At 41.6% G+C, this 21,969-nt stretch overlaps 1 protein-coding gene and 3 non-coding genes across 4 annotated transcripts in view; 1 reads left to right on the top strand and 3 right to left on the bottom strand.

Annotated features, from left to right (window-relative positions):
• The first annotated feature begins 399 nt into the window (after positions 1–399).
• cacna1fb (calcium channel, voltage-dependent, L type, alpha 1F subunit) overlaps positions 400–21,969 on the top strand; it is a 45,791-nt gene continuing 24,221 nt past the window's right edge. The window contains 9 exon segments of the mRNA XM_063889171.1: positions 400–699; positions 9,640–9,896; positions 10,547–10,647; positions 12,033–12,138; positions 15,889–16,028; positions 19,656–19,807; positions 19,896–20,048; positions 20,215–20,411; positions 20,862–20,965. Coding sequence (XP_063745241.1) covers positions 678–699; positions 9,640–9,896; positions 10,547–10,647; positions 12,033–12,138; positions 15,889–16,028; positions 19,656–19,807; positions 19,896–20,048; positions 20,215–20,411; positions 20,862–20,965 — 1,232 coding nt within the window. The 5' untranslated portion in view covers positions 400–677.
• Positions 21,226–21,298, bottom strand: trnak-uuu (transfer RNA lysine (anticodon UUU)). The gene has a single exon. It is a non-coding gene; the product is annotated as a tRNA-Lys (tRNA).
• On the bottom strand, positions 21,445–21,517 carry trnak-uuu (transfer RNA lysine (anticodon UUU)). The gene has a single exon. It is a non-coding gene; the product is annotated as a tRNA-Lys (tRNA).
• On the bottom strand, positions 21,726–21,798 carry trnak-uuu (transfer RNA lysine (anticodon UUU)). Its single transcript has one exon. It is a non-coding gene; the product is annotated as a tRNA-Lys (tRNA).

The following is a 21,969-nucleotide window of genomic DNA, read 5'->3' as shown; positions in this document are numbered from 1 at the left end:
TCAGTTATACTATTTAAAAGGCTAAAAATGACCTAGAAATGTGCTCAAAATATTTATGTACAAAAGTTCACAGTATTAGTAATATAAATAGGAAATATGGCATTACATATATTTATTTAATGCATAAAAACAGAGTTATAGCCATTGATTCATTATCAGGAAACATCTCTGTTTATTTACATATTTTTAATAATAAAAACTGCTGATTTTTATTCTGTCTGTCCCTTTAATTCTCCAGCTCCCCTCCCCTTTAACACACTGAGTTTTTTTCTATTTAATCCCCAATTGGGAGGGAGAGACATAGAGAATGAACAGACAGACGAAGAGAGAGAGAGGGAGAGAGAGAGAGTCAGATTAGTGAAGCGAAGCCGAAGAAAAAAGCGAATTTCTCTCCTCAGATTTTCCTCTGGATTTATTTCTGCTCCTCTCACTTTTTATGATCAAATTCTGGATATAAATCGATGCATTGATCCGCAGCTGCACCAGGAAAAGAAGAAAAGGAAGGAAGAGGAATAAAAAGCAGAAGTGGATTAATTTTGAGTTTTTTGTCTCGGGTGAAATGCAGTGAAGTTGTTTGAGGAGCAGAGGAAGAGGAGGCTGATGAGGATAAAAGCGAAACTGATGAAACTGTGAAGATGATTCTCGGTTTTTGCAGCTGAGAGTGAGAAGCAGCGGAGATGTACGAGGAGAGACACAAAAGTAAGAAGTCCTTTAGTTCGAGATCTTAAAACTGCTTTAAAGAGTTGTGCAAGTTGCATCAGACTCAGAAATCCAGCGGAAAAGGGACAAATAAAAATCACAAATCGAGTAAAAAGAAATCCCATAAAAATGAGTTAGCTAATGCAATAAAAAGAAGAGGTAAACAGGTTTAATTAAAACATTAAAAATAAGTAATTATAGTTCAAATAAGTACAACAATAATGCAAAAATAAGGTAGTATGATGTCAGCAAAAATAAAAAAATAAAACGGTTTATATTTTGTGATTTAAAGAAAAGGGGAAGAAATGCACGTGAAGCCAGACTTAAAACGACTACTAATCTTAAATAATAAAATATATAATTACGCAAAATAATATTAAAAAAGTAACTTACATTGGTAACAGCAAAAGTAATTGAACTAGCAGTCAACAATAATAATAATAAATAGTATACAGTTTCTATAAAATGTGATGATTCAGATCAGAACTGTGGTTTATTTTATATTTTTTATATTAAAAATAAGGAATTAGACATAATAAAGCAAACAAACTGAAAGCTACTTAATGTATACAGTAGTAAATTACATATATGTTTATAAAAAATACAATTAAAAAGCAGGTAACACATTGAAAGGAAGTGGCAAACACTTTACTATGTATTATAGTAAACATAGCTGCATAATAGCAGCAGCTGAAAATCAAACGTAACAGAAAAGGAGCAGAGGTCACTTCATCAGCAGATGTGTGATCCCTGCAGAATGACGTTTCATTTATCTAATTACAATATGTGTTGGCAAAACTGCTTTTAATTTGGGCTATTTTCTATTTATTTACTTTATACAACAAGAACTGCACATCTGTCCACACTGAAATTAAAATTCAACATTTTATGATTTTTATTTTGTCCACAAAACACTGAGGTTAAAGGTGAAAATATAAGTGTAAAACTATTGTATTTAAAATAATTAAATGTCAGTTTTTCCAGAAATAAATGTGTTATTTCTGCAGAAATTATATAATATCTGTACATTAAATTATTTTCATTTCTCCAAACAAACAGCAGATGTTTTATTGTTAATATTTCTTCTACAAAACTGTCTTTACAGTGAATGTACAGACGTTCATCTTTACTCTCCTGCTCATGTGACATGAATCACTGATGGAGAAATAATCGGCTGTGTGCAGAGGAATTTGATAACATACATATACCATGTTTATATGATTTAATTTCAATTTAATTTACCACAAGCAGCCTAGCAATGTCCCACCAGTTATCTCTGATTGTGTGCAGGAATGAGTCCTAAACCCGGAAAGGTACTCAGCAATTTAGCACTTCCGATATTTGTCCTACAAGATAAAATACGTCAGTAAATAATTAAATAATTTAAGAACAGAGGTTGCTAACAAGTGTCTAAATGAGACGACTAAACCAACAACCAATGTCAGCTGCCTTTAGCTTAGCAGTGGTGAGGTGAAGTCATGTGATCCTGCAGTAGTTCCTTTATAGCCCAACATTAGCCTCCTTTAGCTTAGCGGTGAGGTCGTGAAGTCATGTCACCGTGCTGTAGTTCCTTTATAGCCCAACATTAGCCTCCTTTAGCTTAGCGGTGAGGTCGTGAAGTCATGTGACCGTGCTGTAGTTCCTTTATAGCCCAACGTTAGCCTCCTTTAGCTTAGCGGTGGGGTCGTGAAGTCATGTGACCGTGCTGTAGTTCCTTTATAGCCCAACGTTAGCCTCCTTTAGCTTAGCGGTGGTGTCGTGAAGTCATGTGACCGTGCTGTAGATCCTTTATAGCCCAACGTTAGCCTCCTTTAGCTTAGCGGTGAGGTCGTGAAGTCATGTGACCGTGCTGTAGATCCTTTATAGCCCAACGTTAGCCTCCTTTAGCTTAGCGGTGGGGTCGTGAAGTCATGTGACCGTGCTGTAGTTCCTTTATAGCCCAACGTTAGCCTCCTTTAGCTTAGCGGTGGTGTCGTGAAGTCATGTGACCGTGCTGTAGATCCTTTATAGCCCAACGTTAGCCTCCTTTAGCTTAGCGGTGGGGTCGTGAAGTCATGTGACCGTGCTGTAGTTCCTTTATAGCCCAACGTTAGCCTCCTTTAGCTTAGCGGTGGTGTCGTGAAGTCATGTGACTGTGCTGTAGTTCCTTTATAGCCCAACGTTAGCCTCCTTTAGCTTAGCGGTGGTGTCGTGAAGTCATGTGACAGTGCTGTAGTTCCTTTATAGCCCAACATTAGCCTCCTTTAGCTTAGCGGTGGGGTCGTGAAGTCATGTGACCGTGCTGTAGTTCCTTTATAGCCCAACATTAGCCGCCTTTAGCTTAGCGGTGAGGTCGTGAAGTCATGTGACCGTGCTGTAGTTCCTTTATAGCCCAACGTTAGCCGCCTTTAGCTTAGCGGTAAGGTCGTGAAGTCATGTGACCGTGCTGTAGATCCTTTATAGCCCAACGTTAGCCTCCTTTAGCTTAGCGGTGGTGTCGTGAAGTCATGTGACCGTGCTGTAGTTCCTTTATAGCCCAACATTAGCCGCCTTTAGTTTAGCGGTGGGGTCGTGAAGTCATGTGACCGTGCAGTAGTTCCTTTATAGCCGAACTTTAGCCTCCTTTAGCTTAGCAGTGGTGTCGTGAAGTCATATGACCATGCTGTAGTTCCTTTATAGCCCAACATTAGCCGCCTTTAGCTTAGCAGTGGTGTCGTGAAGTCATGTGACCGTGCAGTAGTTCCTCTTTTCTTTGATAAACTGACTGAGCATGCTTCAGTTCAAAGTGCTCCTTCACTGTATTTCTTCCACGTTGTCCAAACACATTCACATTTGAACCACTGTGGGATTTGAACAGTACTCAGTTTTTTACTGACTGAAGCCTCTGAGTGTTTCGAGCCTGCAGGACACTGTAGGGCAGGCAGTCAGCAGGAAATAATGGACAAGGGGACAAAACTTGCTAATTTGGACCCAACTCGGAGCTCCTTATCTTTGCACGTGTTTAATTTTGCATATCTGCAGCAGTTAAAAGTGTGTGAATAGACCTTTGTATGGCCCTCTCCTGGGTCTTCTGTTCCCTTTGAACCTGCTCTCTGATTGAGGGACAGCCTTGAGGACAAAAAAGGCAGTTTTAATTTAAATATGAAATAATTACGTATGTTCAGTCTAAGCCCTTACTGTATCATGGCTCTCTTTGAAGTAGTTCTCAGATGTGACCATAAAAGCACACACTTAGTTTTCTCCTGCCTGTAAGAGGTTCAGATGAGTGGCTAATTTAAAATAAAACTACATTTCCTTTTCACTTAGGACTGTAACATAAGATTACACCTTATTCATCCAGAGGGAAATACAGTGTTTGTGCAGAAGTTGCTGTACAAAGGTGGAAAGAGCGCTACTATGCACAATTTGAAGTGTCTTTAAACAGGGCTACCGTCTTAACATGATTAATATGGAGGACTTTTAGAGGGCTGATGAGGAGTCAGTGTTTTGCAAGTTAGAAAAGCAATCGTTGTCGAGTTTAAAGTTTTTTAAAGCTACCAATTATTTATTTTTCTTTCTCCTCCCTTCAATCATCTTTCCATCTATTTATACACCCGACTTATAGTGACAGGATTTTCAAAATAAGAGCCTTGTCTCTTAATTAGCAACCTAACCTAAAGTGTAACCTGAGCAGGTACATGCCTCCGTGTTCCATCCTGACCTTTGACCTCAGGCTACCTTTGGGGGGGGTGAGGGTGGTTATCGCAGGTCACAACCTCCATCTTTTGGAGAGGGAGACTAAGTTTTAATCCCGCTGATCCCGAACGAGGATCAGACCTTCCTGCTCGCTGCTCGCCGAATTAAGATGGCCCCGACGGACCTTCTGATAACGTTGTCATGGAAATGAGCATTAACACAAGTGACATCATCGGTTACCGTGGCAGCGGAGTTAATCCGCCCCTTTTGTTTCGGCCCGTGGAGCGGAGGATTTATTTTAACTTTACATCTGAACCTCACACAAACCTTTTAAAAGACAGGTGACACACACTCATGTTGTATTGCATTGATTACATTTAAACATCTCAAACAGCAAATATCAAACATGGACCTTGTGACGTGAATTTGACCAAAGTGAAAAAGGTAATCCGGTGACTCAGTTTCCTTGAACGCTCCACCAGGAAGATATGCAAAACGCTCCTCTGGGTTTTATCGTAACACTGTTAAGATAACCGTCACGATGCTGGATTATTCTTCTTTCGTATGAAGTGTGAAACCAATGAGATTAAAGTCTTAAAACCATGAAAAGGTTCATCAGGGTTGTTATATCATATAGTGAAATAACTGAGTTTCAACCAGTTCAATCCAACCCTGACGACCAAATGGGTTGTGTGGTTCTTCCCTCTGACGCAGGAGAGACTTTGAACGAGTGATTAGTCCTCGTAGTGTACCTTAAAGTCCCTGTTGATATTAATAAGTAAAGGAAATCGACCTCTACCGAGAATCTTGTGTGTTCTTACCGACACCCCGAGTCACCCCGAGAGAAACCTTCAGTCCTACCTGAATCCCTATTCAACAGTCTTTGTGGCATGGACAGCCTCTCTAAAGAGATGTTGGTTTATTTATTTAATCTAAAGCCCAGATTTGAGACAGAAGAGGCTAACAACAAGTTCAACCATGGAGACCTCAGGCATCAAAGAGTGGCAGATGTAGAGTCAGGCACTTTAACTGAGGACTGTTTCAGACCTGAAAGGCTCTCGTTTGTCATTTTGTTTACATTTGATCCAGTTCGTTTTGGTTTCAACGATGCAAACGCACTAAACATGTACATGAAATACAGTACATCCTTTCATTACAGATTTGAGCTACATCCCCGGATAATTGACATTGATTGGTTTGTAGATGGGATCTTCCATTGTGTTGTTGCCTGTAGAAAATGATCTATTTCTAGAAAAATATAGTATGAGGCGCTAACGTCACTTCCTGTTTAAATTAGACCCCGCCCACTTTCCGGAGAAAATCCTGCATTAGAGTGAAGCAGAAAATAATAGTGTCTTCACGTCTGAGTCAGATATTGCACCTCAAACAACAAATAAATCCTGACTTGCGGTTTCTTTACTTCCTCTCCAGAAAAAAGGAGAGTCAAAGAAAGGATCAGAAATCTCAGTCTCAGTGTCAGCCTGCTGCCTGCCACTCGACCCCCGGCAGACCCACCGGACATCCATCACCTATTTATTCTCCATAACAACAAAGCTGTCTCTGCCTCAGGGTTTTTTTCGAGACAGCCTCCCAAAACATCCTGTTGTTGGTTCGAAAGACCAAGATCAGCTGGTGGTAGAGGGAGGTTTCACATTTTAATTTAACATAACAGATGGAGAGTCCAGACCAACAGTGGTTTGGGTAAGGAGCTCGAAAAGGTCGAAAACATGAACACAAATGTCACGGAGGAAATGAATTAGCTGTGCCAAGGAGGCTTTGTTAATGTGTATGTGGTTGAAACGTGAATCAGCGACCATGTAAGAACCCACCTTCTCACGTATGGAGATGGTGTTGGCGGAGATCTACTCTTCGCTTTCTGAGTGAAGTATCATAACGACACCATGACGTATCGATCGGGCTTCATTAGAAGTTCCAGTGCTCCTGGGAGTCTGCAATCTGAGCAGTGAAGAAGAAGAAGAAAAACTGCCCCAACATCCACTAAACAAACTGATGACCTTCCAGCTGGACCAGGCTGGAGGGCAGCGTGACACACACACACACACGAACACACACGAACACACACACACACACACACAAAGCTAGAGACAAGGCAGGGGAAAGTAGGAAGTTAACAAGGCGGATGCATGGTTGTGTGCGAGTGATGGGATGCCCCGTTTCACCATCACACACACACACACACACACACACACACACACGAACACACACACACACACACACACACACACACACACACACACACACACACACACACTCTCTCTCACACTGATACACACATACACACACACACACACTGTTGTCATGATGTTGTGAGTTGACTCGGGATAATTCGGGGATAATTAGTCGGTTCTTGCGGTCCTGCGGGTGATGCAGGAAGAAACAACGTGACCCCCCCAAAGTCATGTGACCTACACTTTCCAAACCTGAGCATCTGATTGGACGGGGGTGACAAACCTGCTGCGGTACCGCCATCAATGAAGCATTCTGTATCTGTAAATGTGTAATCTCTCTCCATTTTTGCTGACCATTATTTAAGAGTGAGGTCATCAAATCAACCTTCAGAGATATAATCCTGCAGTGACACAGTTCGGGATGATTTTATTTAGAAAATTATGTCATAGTTTGTGTTGTGATGAGGCAATTTGTCCTGACTCTTGTTCTGGGTTGGATATCTGTTTTTGAGGAATCAAGTGGACCTGTAAGACCTGTAGGACTCTTACAATCCCTTCTTCATAGGTCTCCCAGGTATCCTTGGATAAAGTCTTGTTTGTTTCACCCATCCTGCCTATGAAAAGGGTCATAGCTACCCCTAATGTCATTCTGTTGCAGACATTTAGGTCAACCCAACCTAAAACTAACAAACCTACCACTCATGGATAATGTTTATTTTCTTTAATTGAGAAACAAAAAAAGACGCACAAACCAAGATAATCTTGAATTGTTTGATTACTGTGGTAAAGACTAAGCAGTAGTCCACAGCTCCTCCTGGGTGATCCTTGGATGTTCACAGGCCAGATGAGATAGCATCTCTGTCGTGTATTCTAGGGTCGGCCCCGGGGTCTCCATCCAGTTGTCGTATCCAGGAAACCTCCAAAGGAAGGTCAATTGTCACTTCAACTGGCTCCTTTAGTACAAGTTTTACTCCAAGGTCCTCGCTACGTCTGAGCTCGTCCTCTTCCTCTAAAACGTGTCCTAACTAAATGTGATGCAAGCAAGCAAGACGGTATTGAAAGCATTGTTTTGTTTTGGCCTGACCTTGTCATTTTGACCCCTCGTTTATGGTTAGGAATATCTTATTTGTGAAGTTGAAATGATCAGCTTCCTGTACAGAGTTGGCCAGGGAGATGAAAGTTACCTGCTTGCGATTGGCTATTTTGCATGTCATTTCCAGTAAATGTAAGTATTTGTTTTCTGTGTATGAAGTACTGGGGAGATAAGTGGTCAAGTATCTGGGCTAATCTCAAGTGCTGATAGTCAAGCGTTTTTTCTACATGACGTCCATATTTAACAGAATCAGCAGCTTCCAATGTGACGCAATGCAATCGTTGTCGATGAACTGGTAAATCGAGGGCTTGCCTTCCAGCTCCGGTTCAACCTGTCTATCTCACGCTCCATTTTTCTTATTACTCGCCAAAAAGCCCCCAAGCTAGCTGACCTTTTCTTGCACGGGGCAGCAACTCATTCCCCAGCCGTAGGGATAAATCCATCGTTTTTCCAGCAGAGATCCATGAACTCAGACTTGGAGGTACTGACTCTCATCCCGATTCCCAGTATGTGCTGGAGGTCATAATGAAGCCAACAGAGTCATATAATCTGCATAGAGACGCAATTCTGACGTCACTAATCAGGACAGTACCCAAAAACTCACATTTTGTGAGAGTTTGAAGCCGTTTTTTCACACTGATTGTGAACGTGTCTTCAGTGAGGTCGGACTCTCAACACCTGCATGTACAAAAAACAGCTGGACACAACAGCAAAGCATTATGGGAAACAGAAATCTAGGAAATCACTAAATGATCGAGAGAGAGAGAGAGAGAGAGAGAGAGAGAGAGAGAGAGAGAGAGAGAGAGAGAGAGAGAGAGAGAGAGAGAGAGAGAGAGAGAGAGAGAGAGAGAGAGAGAGAGAGAGAGAGAGAGAGAGAGAGAGAGAGAGAGAGAGAGAGAGAGAGAGAGAGAGAGAGAGAGAGAGAGAGAGAGAGAGAGAGAGAGAGAGAGAGAGAGAGAGAGAGAGAGGCAGGGGTGAGAAATAGATGTAATCTCACTGTGCTGTCCATCACTGGGTTTATCTCTCTGCCTCAGTGTGTGTTTGTCTGTGTGTGTATATGTGTGTGTTCAGGGTCCTCAGGTACTAACACATAAATTACGGCCCAGATCACACACACACACACACACACACACACACACTCGCACACACAGATCTAGGTCACAGCTGTTCACTACAATATTTCTGTTTTCACTTCCTCTGGAAACTGTCACATCTCTCTGTTTCTATCGTCCTCCTCCGGTTTCCTTTTAATTGACATTGATAGAAACATGAAGTCGGGGAAATAAGAATGGATTCCTTACAAAGTGTTTGGATCCTTTGCTTCAGGAAAAGTCCTAACACTGCACCACGTAAAAGGCCTGCATTCAAAACCCGAATTAAATAAAAGTATTATGAAGACTTTAAATGAAGTTGAAGTATTTATTGTGCAGATGTTCCCTGTCAGAGTTGTATGTGTTTTAGGTTCATATTACTGCTGCATTAGACATCTACTGTTGGCTAGTTTAATTGCCTCAGTGCATCATGTTCTATAATATCTTCATATGTTGTTCTTTCATATATTTTTCACTTAATTATCTGAAATGTTTTCGGCCCATTTTTCAGAAATATACTATTTGTCTTGCAAATTTTTTCGGATACTTTTCAGATATTTTGCAGCTATTTTCAAACGTGTTTAAATACTTGTTTTTGTCACAGAATATCTTTCCATTAACTTGATTTCTCTGTTTAATATTTTGTCCAACCAGGCTTTGCGTTGCCACATTGTTGAAATTAGCTAAATACACAGGCATGACATTACAAATATTTCAAATACCACCAAGCTGCACCCTATTAACTTCAAGACAACACACTCTTCCAGCATTTTTTCTGGACATTAAATGATTAATTCAAAGAGACACCTTAAAAATAGGACTGGTTGGATATCAAAGTAACGACAGTGACGTTTACAGAACATTTTGAATATCATTTAGAAGCTATAATCTTCTTATCTCCGTCTGTCCACAGGTACTGGTCGTAATGGTTACACCAATACGATGGAAGGGGAGGAGGGAGGAGGTGAGGGTGAGGAAGAGGAGGAGGGAGGAGAGGGGGACGGAGGAGGAGAAGGAGGAGGAGAAGATGGAGAGGTGAAGGACCCAGAATGGGATGAAGAGCTGGACGGAGAGGAGGGAACGATGAGGATGACGAGGACAGACACACTTCACTCGACCACGAGTTCAACCGGGACCCAGAGGAGGAGAGGGCAGCATCATAAAAAACAGGTGAGTTAACACGCCGAAAACATGTGAGCTAGCATGCTAAAAACAGGTGAGAAGACACACTAAGAAACAGGTAAGCTAGCATGCTAAATAAACAGGTGAGAAGACACACTAAGAAACATGTGAGCTAGCATGCTAAAAACAGGTGAGAAGACACACTAAGAAACATGTGAGCTAGCATGCTAAAAACAGGTGAGAAGACACACTAAGAAACAAGTGAGCTAACATGCTAAAAACATGTAAGAAAAAAAGGTTTGAGACAACACGCTGAGTAACAAGCTAGAAAAAATTCAGAAACAGGTAGGATGACATCCTTTGACAAACAAACAAATTAGACAACACACTAACAGGTGAGACAACAGGGTAAACAATATGATAAGAAACAAGTTGAGGCTATTCAATAGGACAACCCTACAGAAATATGCCAACTCTGATATGTTTACCCTCACAACATATCAAGGAGCAATCATTGCTCAATGACGTGTCAATCAAAACCGACCTGTAAATATTTGCAGATTTTTTTTCACCTGTCCTTAAGCCATTTACCCAGGATAAAAAACAATCAAGATCGGACTGATGATGAGGATGATGATGATGATGATGATGATGATGATGATGATGGTGAAGACGATGATTTTTCTCCTCTTCCTCAGGTCCAGGGCAGTAATCAGGTCCAGAGAGCTCCCAGAGCGTTATACTGTCTAAAACTCAACAACCCGATCAGAAGAGCCGCTCTCTCCATCGTCGAGTGGAAGTATCCTTTAATCTACCCAAACAAAGGAGCATGTTTTTCTGGGTTGTGCAACCATTAGCCAATAACCAACCCAGTTAACCCCCACCCACCTGATCACCTGAATCTCCTCCTAGACCCCATTGTGTTTTTTTAACCAATCCGCTGTCAGAGGGGCGTGGCCAGAAGCAGCTCATTAGCATTTAAAGCTACAGACACAGCACTTTTGGAACGGGGCTGAAACAGAGGGGTTTATGGGATGCTGCAATGATCTGTTTCAGCCAATCAGAGACAGGTTCTGTATATATATCTGAGACCTGGAATATGCTGTTGGAAAAGAGTATCACAGGGGACCTTTAAGACCAATCAGCTGTCAGATTCAGTATACTGATTGTGAGATAATTAATGGGTCATTACTATAAATAACTGCATAGCCCAGTATATCATTGAAACAAACTGGACTTAACATGATTAACGTGCAAAATCCACGCAGGTATCATTACTGTCCTGCTGTGTTTTAACAAAAACAATGTTTGGACGTTTGATAAATGATTCCGCAAACTTATGCTTACCGTATCCCGCTCCTCCCCCACTCACAGTTTGCTTCAATATGCTCGGATAACATCTGGCAAACAAGAACATCTACCAGAGGCGGCTGTACTCACACACACACACTTCAGCTTTCTCCATTAGAGCCGCACACACACACACACACACACACACACACTGTGCATCGGACAATACTGCATCGACGTGCAAAAACATCATTATTTATTCGTCTGATGTTGTGTATTTAATAGGAGGTGCTTTTAATTTATGTGATGCCATAATTGCTTTGATAATGAAACGTAACTTTCTATTTCACTCTGGTACATTTAGTCCTGGTACATTTCCCCTGTTCAAATAACAAAGAAAACAAATGAAATCAAACAAACTCTTTAATCCCAGTGACTCATTTAGTTCAAGTTGCCCAAGGTTAGACACCTGCCTCTGCTTGTTCTGCTTTAATTAACAATGCAGACCACATATAGCATCACAACCGTATACAATCAGACTGTAGAGGTCACTTGGACAAAATTATGCTCAGCACTCTTAATAGATTTCATTTAAGGAGCCCAAGGACGCTTTGCATGGAGTCAGGACAGACAACAAAACAAACAAACAAACAAAGTAGAGCAAATAATAAAGTAATGAACAGCAGTAGGAGTGGAAGCAGGGGGGCTGTGATGGGTTAGGGTTGAAAGGCCATGGTGAACAGGTGGGTTTTAAGGGATGAAAATGTCCAGGGAGGCAGGGAGAGCGTTCCAGTAGCCGATTCGGCACACTGTTCCTCAAACGTGTAACCTTAATTCTATGAAAGCATCAGTGAGTGTATTTTTGTTCCTGATCTTCCTTAACTTGTCTCTCAGACCGTTTGACATCTTCATTCTGTTAGCCATCTTTGCTAACTGTGTCGCTCTGGGAGTTTCTAAACCGTTTCCTGAAGACGACTCCAACTCCACCAACCACGACCTGGTGAGTCCCGCGACACACACACACACACTGATACAGTGGTTCTCAAATGGGGGTACGCGGACCCCTAGGGGTACGCTGGAGCACTGCAGGGGATACGTGAGATTATTTTTTATGTTAATTTAAAAAAACATCAGTCGTGCACGGTTCCTAAAATAATGATACTATTGTAGTGAATGTAATAGTACATAATTCACCTCCTTCTTAAGTGTGGTTCTACACACTGTTGTTTCATGCCTGTAAGTATGACCGTTGGTTTATGCTTGAAAGTACGACTGTAAAAAGGGAGCGTGGTCCCTTTAATTAATCTGTGTTTACGATGACGTGGAGCCCCATGCTTGTTGGTTTACAGGACAGCGCCATCTTGTTTGGTTATAACTTTGACTGTGTGATTAAACGAGACACGCATTCGTGTGCTCAACTGTAATGAACGTCTCCTGCGTTTCACGATACGATCTCCACACTATAATAAATTCAATTAAAAACATCTTATAGTCAATATTTCAGATTTTAATGGAACCGTACAGACTTTTACAAATTCCAAATATTTAGGGAAACCTGATCATTTTGAAAAAAGTCAGAAATTTAAGTCGACATTTTAAGATAATTCCAAAAATTGAATAAAAAGATCATCATTTTAAGAAATAGTCTGACATTTTGAAAGAAATCCAGAAATAAAAAACTAAATCTGAAGTTAGAGTTTCCTTGGCTATCGATAGCAACTACGGTTTCAGTACGCTGACTGCACGGGCTGGGATCGAACCAACAACCTACTGGTTGAAAGACTCCCTCGCACTCTTCTGGGTTTGCGGGGATGGACTCAGGTGGCGTTAGCATTTTCAGCTTCAGGTTAGTGTGTTCCTCTCTCAGGAGTGTAAGGTTAGATCATGTTGTTGAATGTTAAAGGGACAGTGAGGATGCTTTGAAGTGTGGTGGTGTTGTGTGTTACCTACAGTAGATGTGGTCTATAGAAGTGTGGAGAAACAGCCAGGAGTGTATGATATATTTAGAATATTTCACCTCTTTACTCACAGGAACGTGATTTGCATCTTGAGGAATTTAAGCTTTTATTCACTGACAAATAAACTGCACACACATTTGGTTGTCGTAGCAGTTTGGGTCCTTGTAAGGCAACAACCCTGCATGCACGACACTTTGTAAATCGATTATCATCCCCGTAAAGGAACAGATTATTTGACGAGGTAGCGGTAGAGCAGCAGGTATTTAGGTAGGTTTTAGTCAATGGTGGCTTCAAAGAGATGGACATTGTTTGCTGCTTCAGTGAGGGCTATCTGACATGAAGTAAAGAGGTGAAAATACTCTAAATAAAGTGTACATTTAAACATTTCTTTTAGGTGTCTAAAATATGTCACAGCAGTACACTGTTAGCTTCCTGCTAACTGTGAAAAAGTACCTAATTTACAGCATAGCAAGAGCCAAGGGGGCAGTGCAGATTAAAGGAAAAGTAGGGGACCAATATATTACATAAAGAGGCAAGAACATATTTAGTAAATCAAATCAAATAAGTACACAACCCTGGTGAAGATAGCATTTAAGAAAAGTATAGAAGGAGCCAATGCTAACACTCATAAATCGTAAAAAATAAACGTCATTATTGTCCTCTATACGTTTTGATGGAGCTAGGCTAGCAGTTTCCATGCTAGTCTGTATGCTAAGCTAGGCTAACCTGACCTGACCTACTGTGTGTGACTCAGGGTCAACAATATGGTTTATATGAAGGAGTTTCTCTTGCTTCTCGTTTATATATTTGTCCTGCATGTCTTTATCCCTGTGAACTGGAAGTGTCTTCCTGCAGTCAGCTGATCTGAACCTCCACCCCCCCCCCCCCCCCCCCCCCACACACACACACCCCCCTGCTGCTGTAAAGGTCACAGGTCGTGGGTAAATACAGTAGATGATTGACAGGTCTGAGATCAGATCTGATCAGATGAGGCTCTGTGAAGTTTCCACTCGGATGCTTCGGCTCTCTCTCTCTCTGTGTTTCCTTTGTGTTTCTATGTCTCTCTACCTTCGTTTACACTTACACTGTACACACCGTTCATCGAGACGTTTCAGATTAAAGTGACGGCGCAGCACTCTGCCTCCTCCTCGCTGTGTGTGTGTGTGTGTGTGTGTGTGTGTGTGTGTGTGTGTGTGTGTGTGTGTGTGTGTGTGTGTGTGTGTGTGTGTGTGAGACATTGTGGTGGCTGAAATAAGACAACTACTCCAGTTCAAAGGAGGAAAAAAATATCATTATTATTTTTGATGAACTGTATTTATTGATGCATTAGTGCAGCGGTGGCCGACGACTCAGAGGTTAAAAGCCAATCATTTTCCTCTGTTATTGCAAAGAGCCACATCACACACACAAGCACACACACTCAAAGACACACCCTCGCATAGACACACACACGCGATTAGTGGAGTTGTATATCTCCGGCCAGCCCACTGCTCCTAACACTAGGATGGGTCAAAAGGCAGAATGTTAATCTCCCTCTGTGGGACTTCTTCATCTTCCTATATGTCCGATATTCTGTGGCGGGACAGTTTGACGTCCGATACCACAGTTTTTCAGACAAGATTTCAACCACTCCCCTTCGCTGTTTGGTTTTTCAGCTCCTGAGATGCTCCAGGCGACTTGATATGATGCCAGGGTTACGGTCTCTGAGTGCTTTGTAATATTTTTGGAACAAGTTTGTCTGCTTTCCTGTCTGACTTCTCAAGGTGTTTAACTTATGCTTGTGAAGTTCAGTACCTTTTGGGGAACTCCTGGTCGATGTTAGCATGGAGTGAGGAGAAATTATGTCTGGCATATAAGGCTAAAAGGCTTGCACTTGGGTTCTACTAAAAATGCAGGCACGTGCAGAGGATGCTATATATGAAAGGGATCAAATGCATAAAAGGGCAGATCATTATTATTCAAATTAATAATTGAATTTGTGTGCATCGTGCAGTGTGAGGACCTGATTGAATTCAAGACTGTGGTGTGGACATTTAATACTAAATGAGGTCCTCACTTCTTCAATGTGCTGCACAGGGTTAAGATTTGGATCCTGAGGTGAAGGTGAAGGGGAAAGGTTGTTTTTTTTAGATATTGTCGTGCCATGGTTAAGAGGCAGGGGGGGGCAGGGAATGCATTAGGTTGATTGAGTCCCCACAACCATAGTAAAACAAACATGTGTGTGTTTGTGTGTGTGGAGCAGGGATGATGACAGATTGGTAATCCTCTGAAATGCTCACAAATTCTCCACATCCACGTTTACCAGGTCACACACACACACACACACACACACACACACACACACACACACACACACACACACACACACACACACACACACACACACACACACTGTTGTATTATGTAAAACCGTGTAAATGTCCTCTAGCGTTCAAACCTCCTTTCAGAGAGCATTGACGGTTCTGTTTACACAAATTATATAAAGAAATTAATGGTTGGTTCAGTAAATTACAACAACTTGAAATGTTTTGCTTGCAAGTTTGAATTGGAAGTATTTCTATATCAATTTTCTGCTCATTTCTATAAACTCTGACTAATTTGAGAGGTAAATATTGTGCTTTTTACTCCAAGGCATGGTTTTGCATCCTCTTCCTGTCCAGTTAAAACCAGTGTTTCTTTGCTACTGCTTAAAGGAATCTATCCTTTTGTTATTCAGTGGTTCAGTTTCCCCCCTTATATAGACAGTGTGATGTTCACCAGTGTTAACAGGACATGTTCTCTCTGTGTTTCAGGAACAAGTGGAGTACATCTTCCTCATCATCTTCACCATCGAGACCTTCCTGAAGATCTTGGCTTACGGTCTGGTGATGCACCCGAGCTCCTACATCCGCAACGGCTGGAACTTGCTCGATTTCGTCATTGTCATTGTGGGGTGAGAAAACACACATCGGTTCCCTCTTCAGATGATGTCTCTGTTTTAAGACGTAGGGGGGACCGTTCTGTAGGTGCTGGATCTCCTTTTTAGACGTTGATTCTGTAGAAACGACTGGTTCTCACTCCAGAAATTGTTTTTATTTTTACCCTGGATTAACATTTGATGAGGAAGCATTGAGAGTTTTGGAGAAAAAACCCATGTAAAGTGGATGGGCTAGTCACATAGGACAGAACTTGTGATTTTCAACGTTTTAAATTGGGTCTGGTCGAGTTTCTCCGCAACAGAATGTCAAGAAAACATACGGATGATCTATTTTAACTCTGCTAACATTTTATATTGGGTTTTCTATTCATATTTAATAGATATAACCCACTCTTCTGTTGATATGCGTTTATTTTAACTGTTTGGTTCTATTTTTTCGTACTTTCTTTACTTGAAACATTACAGTTTGTTTGGCTTTCCTATTTTAATTGCAAACGCACCCTGTTTTACATGTTTGCCAGACAACAGAGAGTAAGTGTGACAAGAAGTTATTATTGTAGAGTAAAATCATTTATAAATTCACTTAATTAGAGCCCATCCTCTTTTGAAATGAGCCCTCTGACATGAGCTTAATGCCACATCATTTTCTCAGAGGGTGCATCAGGTAAACTTGATTAGATTCCAACATCTTTAATTGCATTTTTCAAGCAATATGGTTGTTATTGCGACGATAGCATTTAATATAAGCAGAAAAAACACAAACAAGAGACTTCTAACCAAAATAGCTTCAAATTAGAACAGTTAATAGAAATAAAGTCTGTATTTTTCAGCCAGACTTCTGCTCACGCAACAGATTAGAGTTCAAACCCAGCGTCAGACTCCGGTTCTTCTTCAGACCCCAGTTTTTTGGGTTCTTGTCCTCAGCTGCTCTCTCTCTCTCTCGCTGTTGAGTCTCCTGCTCGTTGGAGCAGAGTTTGAAGAGTTGCAGCAGTAAATCTGATCTGACTGCTGTAAACTCAACAGCTTCCTGTCCGGTGGGCAGTGCAGGAACAAACCCTGCAGCAATGCCTCAATTAATCTCCTTTTAGGGGTTTTGGGTTGAGCGCATGTGACAGCTGACCGTGATCACTGTACACTATAACTACCGCGCTAAATATACACATTTAACCTCCGATAATAAACTTTGGATGTCACGACACAAACACAGTCATGCAGTGACGCTGATTTTAATCACACGCTTTGTTTCTGTGGAAGTCCTGCTGCCTTTCTTACTCTCCTCTTTAGCTTTTCAGGAATCTCTGATACACGACAGACCAGAGGTGGGAAGTAACTAAGTACACTCAAGTACTTACTACTTTGAGAAACTTGTACTTTACTTGAGTATTTCCATTTTTTGCTATTTTGTACTTTTACTCCACTACATGTATTTAATACCTTTAGTTGCTAGGCAGATCTGGATTAATGATGGTAAATATAATCTCCCTTAAATCAGACTTTAGTTCACCTGCAGTAAATCCAGCAGCTACCCTGCAGTATACAAAGCCATTAACACTAGCTGCACCTTTACCAGCTCTGAGAACACTTTAATGATCAATCATTATAAAACATATCAGAGATATTATTCTGAAATGGACCAATCAAACAATGACTACTTTTACTGTCGCTACTTTAAGTACATTTAGATGAGAGTACTATTTTCTTCCTAATTATGAAACGAAAGCAGCATCTGTTGCATTTAAAATATATATTTCATTATGTTAAGGAGAACCCTGACTCCGACATTCCCTGGTTGATTAGATTGTTGATTTCTTCAGGGGTATTCTTCTCGCTGCAAGGGTCTAAGGACAGAGATAAGACATAATTAACAGATAACAGAGACATGATTAATATCAACATTGATTGTCACATTTATCTGGAGGATCATAATTTAAACGTGTGTTTAATGCCTCAGATATAAACATAATAATCCACTCAATATATTTAAATTAAAGCTTCCTTGGAATTTGAGTTAATTAACGGATTCTTTGTAGTTTGTATAATTATCGATACTCATATCACTTGGAATAAAATATAACAAAGACCTTTATCTATAGGCGGTCTCTGTCCTCTTGTTCTGCCTCCCATCCCAGTGCTGTGTTTACATCAACCGAAACAACACAATCATTTAGGAAGAACTGGTCCAAACAAGCTTTAGGTTTTATAAGCCTATATACTACTGCAGTAATTTGGTATAAGCCTATATCTTTGCTATTTAAGTATCCAGAATATTTGATGTTGTTGTTGATTTAATTGTTAATTCTCTATTCCACTTTTTAAACTATTTTTATTTTAAGTCTGCTGCTTAGGTCACAAAATAATTTCCCAAATTGGGATCAATAAAGTCTATATCTGTCTTTGTTAAACATGTTAAACATCTGCAGGAAAATCTTGAGAATCACTTCAGTTGAAAGTAAAGACAGCAGGGTGCCCTAGACATTAATTGAGTTTCTGACCACAGCAAACAAACTAAAATAGCATCAAATATAAAACTCAAACTAAGTATTTTTTAATAATCAGCAGGTCCGTGTTGGAGTCACCTGCCGAGGTCTCAGTGAGTCCTGCAGGTCCTCGGCGTTCGTCCTCCATGTTGGTTAATGTCCTCGCTGCGGGACGGTGACGCGACTCGGGACGACCTCGGGGCGGTGGTGATTAAGCCTGTTGTCATGGTAACACTGCCCTGAGGACGCCCCGGCCCCCTCGTTACAGCGGGAGATGATAATACTGAGAGGCTGCTGTATGTGGGACAGAGAGAGGGGTTTTCTTGCAGGAGTTCAGTGTTTTTCTGCCTTTGTTTTGTGGTCTGTAAGCAGAGGGACGGTGGAGATTCTCCAACCCTAACCCTAGATTTAGCTCAATGCTAAGTGGCTAACATCCAATAGTTGTTTAGATATTTCAGTCTGTACCAAACTGACTGACCTGTGCTCCTAGAACTGCTAATAGAATATTGTACTGACTCATTTTAGAGACAAATTTCATGTGTTTTCAAATAATTTCAAATCTGGTTTTCGAGTAAATCAGAATCAAGTTTGTTGCCAGATACGTTTACACATACAAGGAATTTCATTTGGTGTCTGATGGTGCGAACAATCTAAGAAAATAGGTTGTAAAAGTAGGTAAAAAATATAACAAACCTTAAAAGCTAAAAAAACAGAAACACTTAGGACAATGAACATATGGCAATATAAGGCAAACGAGTTGCTTTTTAAAGTGGACGGCTGTGCAGATGTGTGTGCAGGAACGTGTAAAATGCAGTCAGAGCCGAGCATGAACATGGCTCACAGTATTCAGGAAGAAGGACAAGATGTTGCTCACATGTTGTGCGTTAATAGAGCTAAAAGATTTTTAATCAGACCTTCTAATTATATCCTGCTCGGCCCACCTCACTTCTTAACTTACGTTCCTCTTCAAGGAGAAAAGAATCACAATAACATTTACCTCCACTTCTATGCAGATGATACCATGTTCTACATCAGTCTCTCTTTTGTCACTTTTTATATTCAATGTTTTCAAGATCAAAGATTGAAATGATTCAGCGTTTCTTTCCCTTCATTTCTGATGAGATGAATCTTTAACTCTTCTTCTGTCTTGTTGTTGTCCATGCAGATTGTTCAGTGTAGTTTTAGAGACGATGACTCATAAATCCGGTGAGGTTGCGACCACTCATCATGTGCCGGGGAAACCTGGAGGTCTGGACGTCAAAGCTCTGCGAGCCTTCAGAGTCCTGCGGCCCCTCAGACTGGTTTCTGGAGTCCCCAGTAAGTGCACTGGACAGGAAAGAGAGTGTCAATGTGTGTGTTGTGTTGTGTGTCATTGAACACATGTAAAGCTTTGTGTGTCTGTCAGGTTTACAGATTGTGTTGAACTCCATCATGAAGGCGATGGTTCCCCTGCTCCACATCGCTCTGCTGGTACTCTTCGTCATCATCATCTACGCCATCATTGGCCTGGAGCTCTTCATCGGACGCATGCACAAGACCTGCTACTACAAAGAATCAGGTACATGCACTACGATTGCTACGATTACATTTCATTTGGCTTTAATCAAAGCAATAACCAAGAGGATACAAATGAAGAATCCTACCAGAAGATACGTTAAAGAAAGAAAGCATGAACTTCAAAACAAACTCAAGTTCTTAATTATTTTCCAAACCTGTTTTTCCAGATACTTACGTGGAGGATGACCCGGTGCCATGTGCGTTCTTGGGTCACGGTCGCCAGTGCAACATCAACGGTACAGAGTGTCGGGGGAGGTGGGACGGCCCCAACGGAGGCATCACCAACTTCGACAATTTCTTCTTTGCCATGTTGACCGTGTTCCAGTGCATCACGATGGAGGGCTGGACCGACGTTCTCTACTGGGTAAAATACGCCGCAATTCATCTCAGCTCAGTGGTAGAGTGCATGCTTTGCATGTATGAGGCCCCGGGTTCAATCCCCGGCATCTCCACTCCTTTTGTCCAGCAGTGGCTCAGTCAGTAGGGGCTTGGACTGGGAATCGTAGGGTCGCCGGTTCAAGTCCCCGAACAGACTTGAAATATGGAAGGTGGACTGCTACTTGGAGAGGTCCCAGTTCACCTCCTAGGCCCTGCTGTGGTGCCCTTGAGCAAGGCACCGGACACCTCCAATCCCCCCCTCCCCATTGCTCCCCGGGCGCTGCACGATAGCTGCCCACTGCTCCTAGTACTAGGATGGGTTAAATGCAGAGGACCAATTTCACTGTGTGTGCTCTGCTGTGTGCATGTATGTGACTAATAAAGAAGGTTTCATCCTCCGATTCTATCTAAGTGATAATGTCTTCTCTTTGTGCAGATGAATGATGCCATTGGGTTCGAGTTGCCGTGGGTTTACTTCGTCAGTCTGGTGATATTCGGGTCATTCTTTGTTCTCAACCTGGTTCTGGGAGTCCTCAGCGGGTTCGTCTTCACTTAACTTGTCTTTAAACACATTGTGAAAATGATAAAAGGTGTGTTTTTATTCTGTATTTTTAACCAACTCTTCCCTTCTGGAGTCGATCAGCGAAGTGGGAAGTAAGGGTTTTAAAGACTTGGTAGGTATGTTGGTACCCAGACAGTCTGGTTGCAATCAGGAATGCCGAACAGAACAGCTTCATGAAGCTCAATGTTAGCAACAAGTACTTTGAGGACTGCTGTTATACCTATTAGCTTGGATGTATCGCCTGAACAGGGACTTGAACCCTGGACCCTCAGATTAAAAGTCTGATGCTCTACCGACTGAGCTATCCAGGCTTCAAGAAGACCATCTTCTGGAGGAACCAATCACACAACGTCCGCCTCGTTCTTGAGTGAAAGAAAAACATCGGTGGCTAAGTGTGAATGTAGTTGTCCCTAGCAAGTTGGCCCTGAAGACTTGGATGCTGACAGAATAGATTTATCGCCTGAACAGGGACTTGAACCCTGGACCCTCAGATTAAAAGTCTGATGCTCTACCGACTGAGCTATCCAGGCTCTGAGAAGGCCGTCCTCTGGTCACGTCATGTAACCAACAGAGACATCTGTGGATAAGTGTAAATAAAGGTGTCGGGTTGATTGTCCTCAGACAGTCTGGTTGCAATCAGGATTGCCCAGCAGCACAGCTCTTAAGCTTCATGAAGCTTAGTGCTAGCAACTGGTGCTTTGGGGACTTCAGTTATGATACCCAATAGATTGAATGTATCGCCTGAACAGGGACTTGAACCCTGGACCCTCAGATTAAAAGTCTGATGCTCTACCGACTGAGCTATCCAGGCTTCAAGGACACCAATTCTGGAGGAACCCATCAAGCAACGACCAACTTGTGATGTAACAAACACAGACATCTTTCGCTAAGTGCAAATGAAGTTATCACAGCAAAGGCCAGAAGCAGACTATGGGCCACACCCAGACTAGCCTTGTAAACCAGACCTACATCAAGATGTTTG

Source organism: Eleginops maclovinus, chromosome 1 (assembly GCF_036324505.1).
Source record: "Eleginops maclovinus isolate JMC-PN-2008 ecotype Puerto Natales chromosome 1, JC_Emac_rtc_rv5, whole genome shotgun sequence".
Taxonomy (NCBI): domain Eukaryota; kingdom Metazoa; phylum Chordata; class Actinopteri; order Perciformes; family Eleginopidae; genus Eleginops; species Eleginops maclovinus.
The sequence above is the reverse complement of the archived record's forward strand: the minus strand, read 5'-3'. Positions and strand labels throughout refer to the sequence as shown.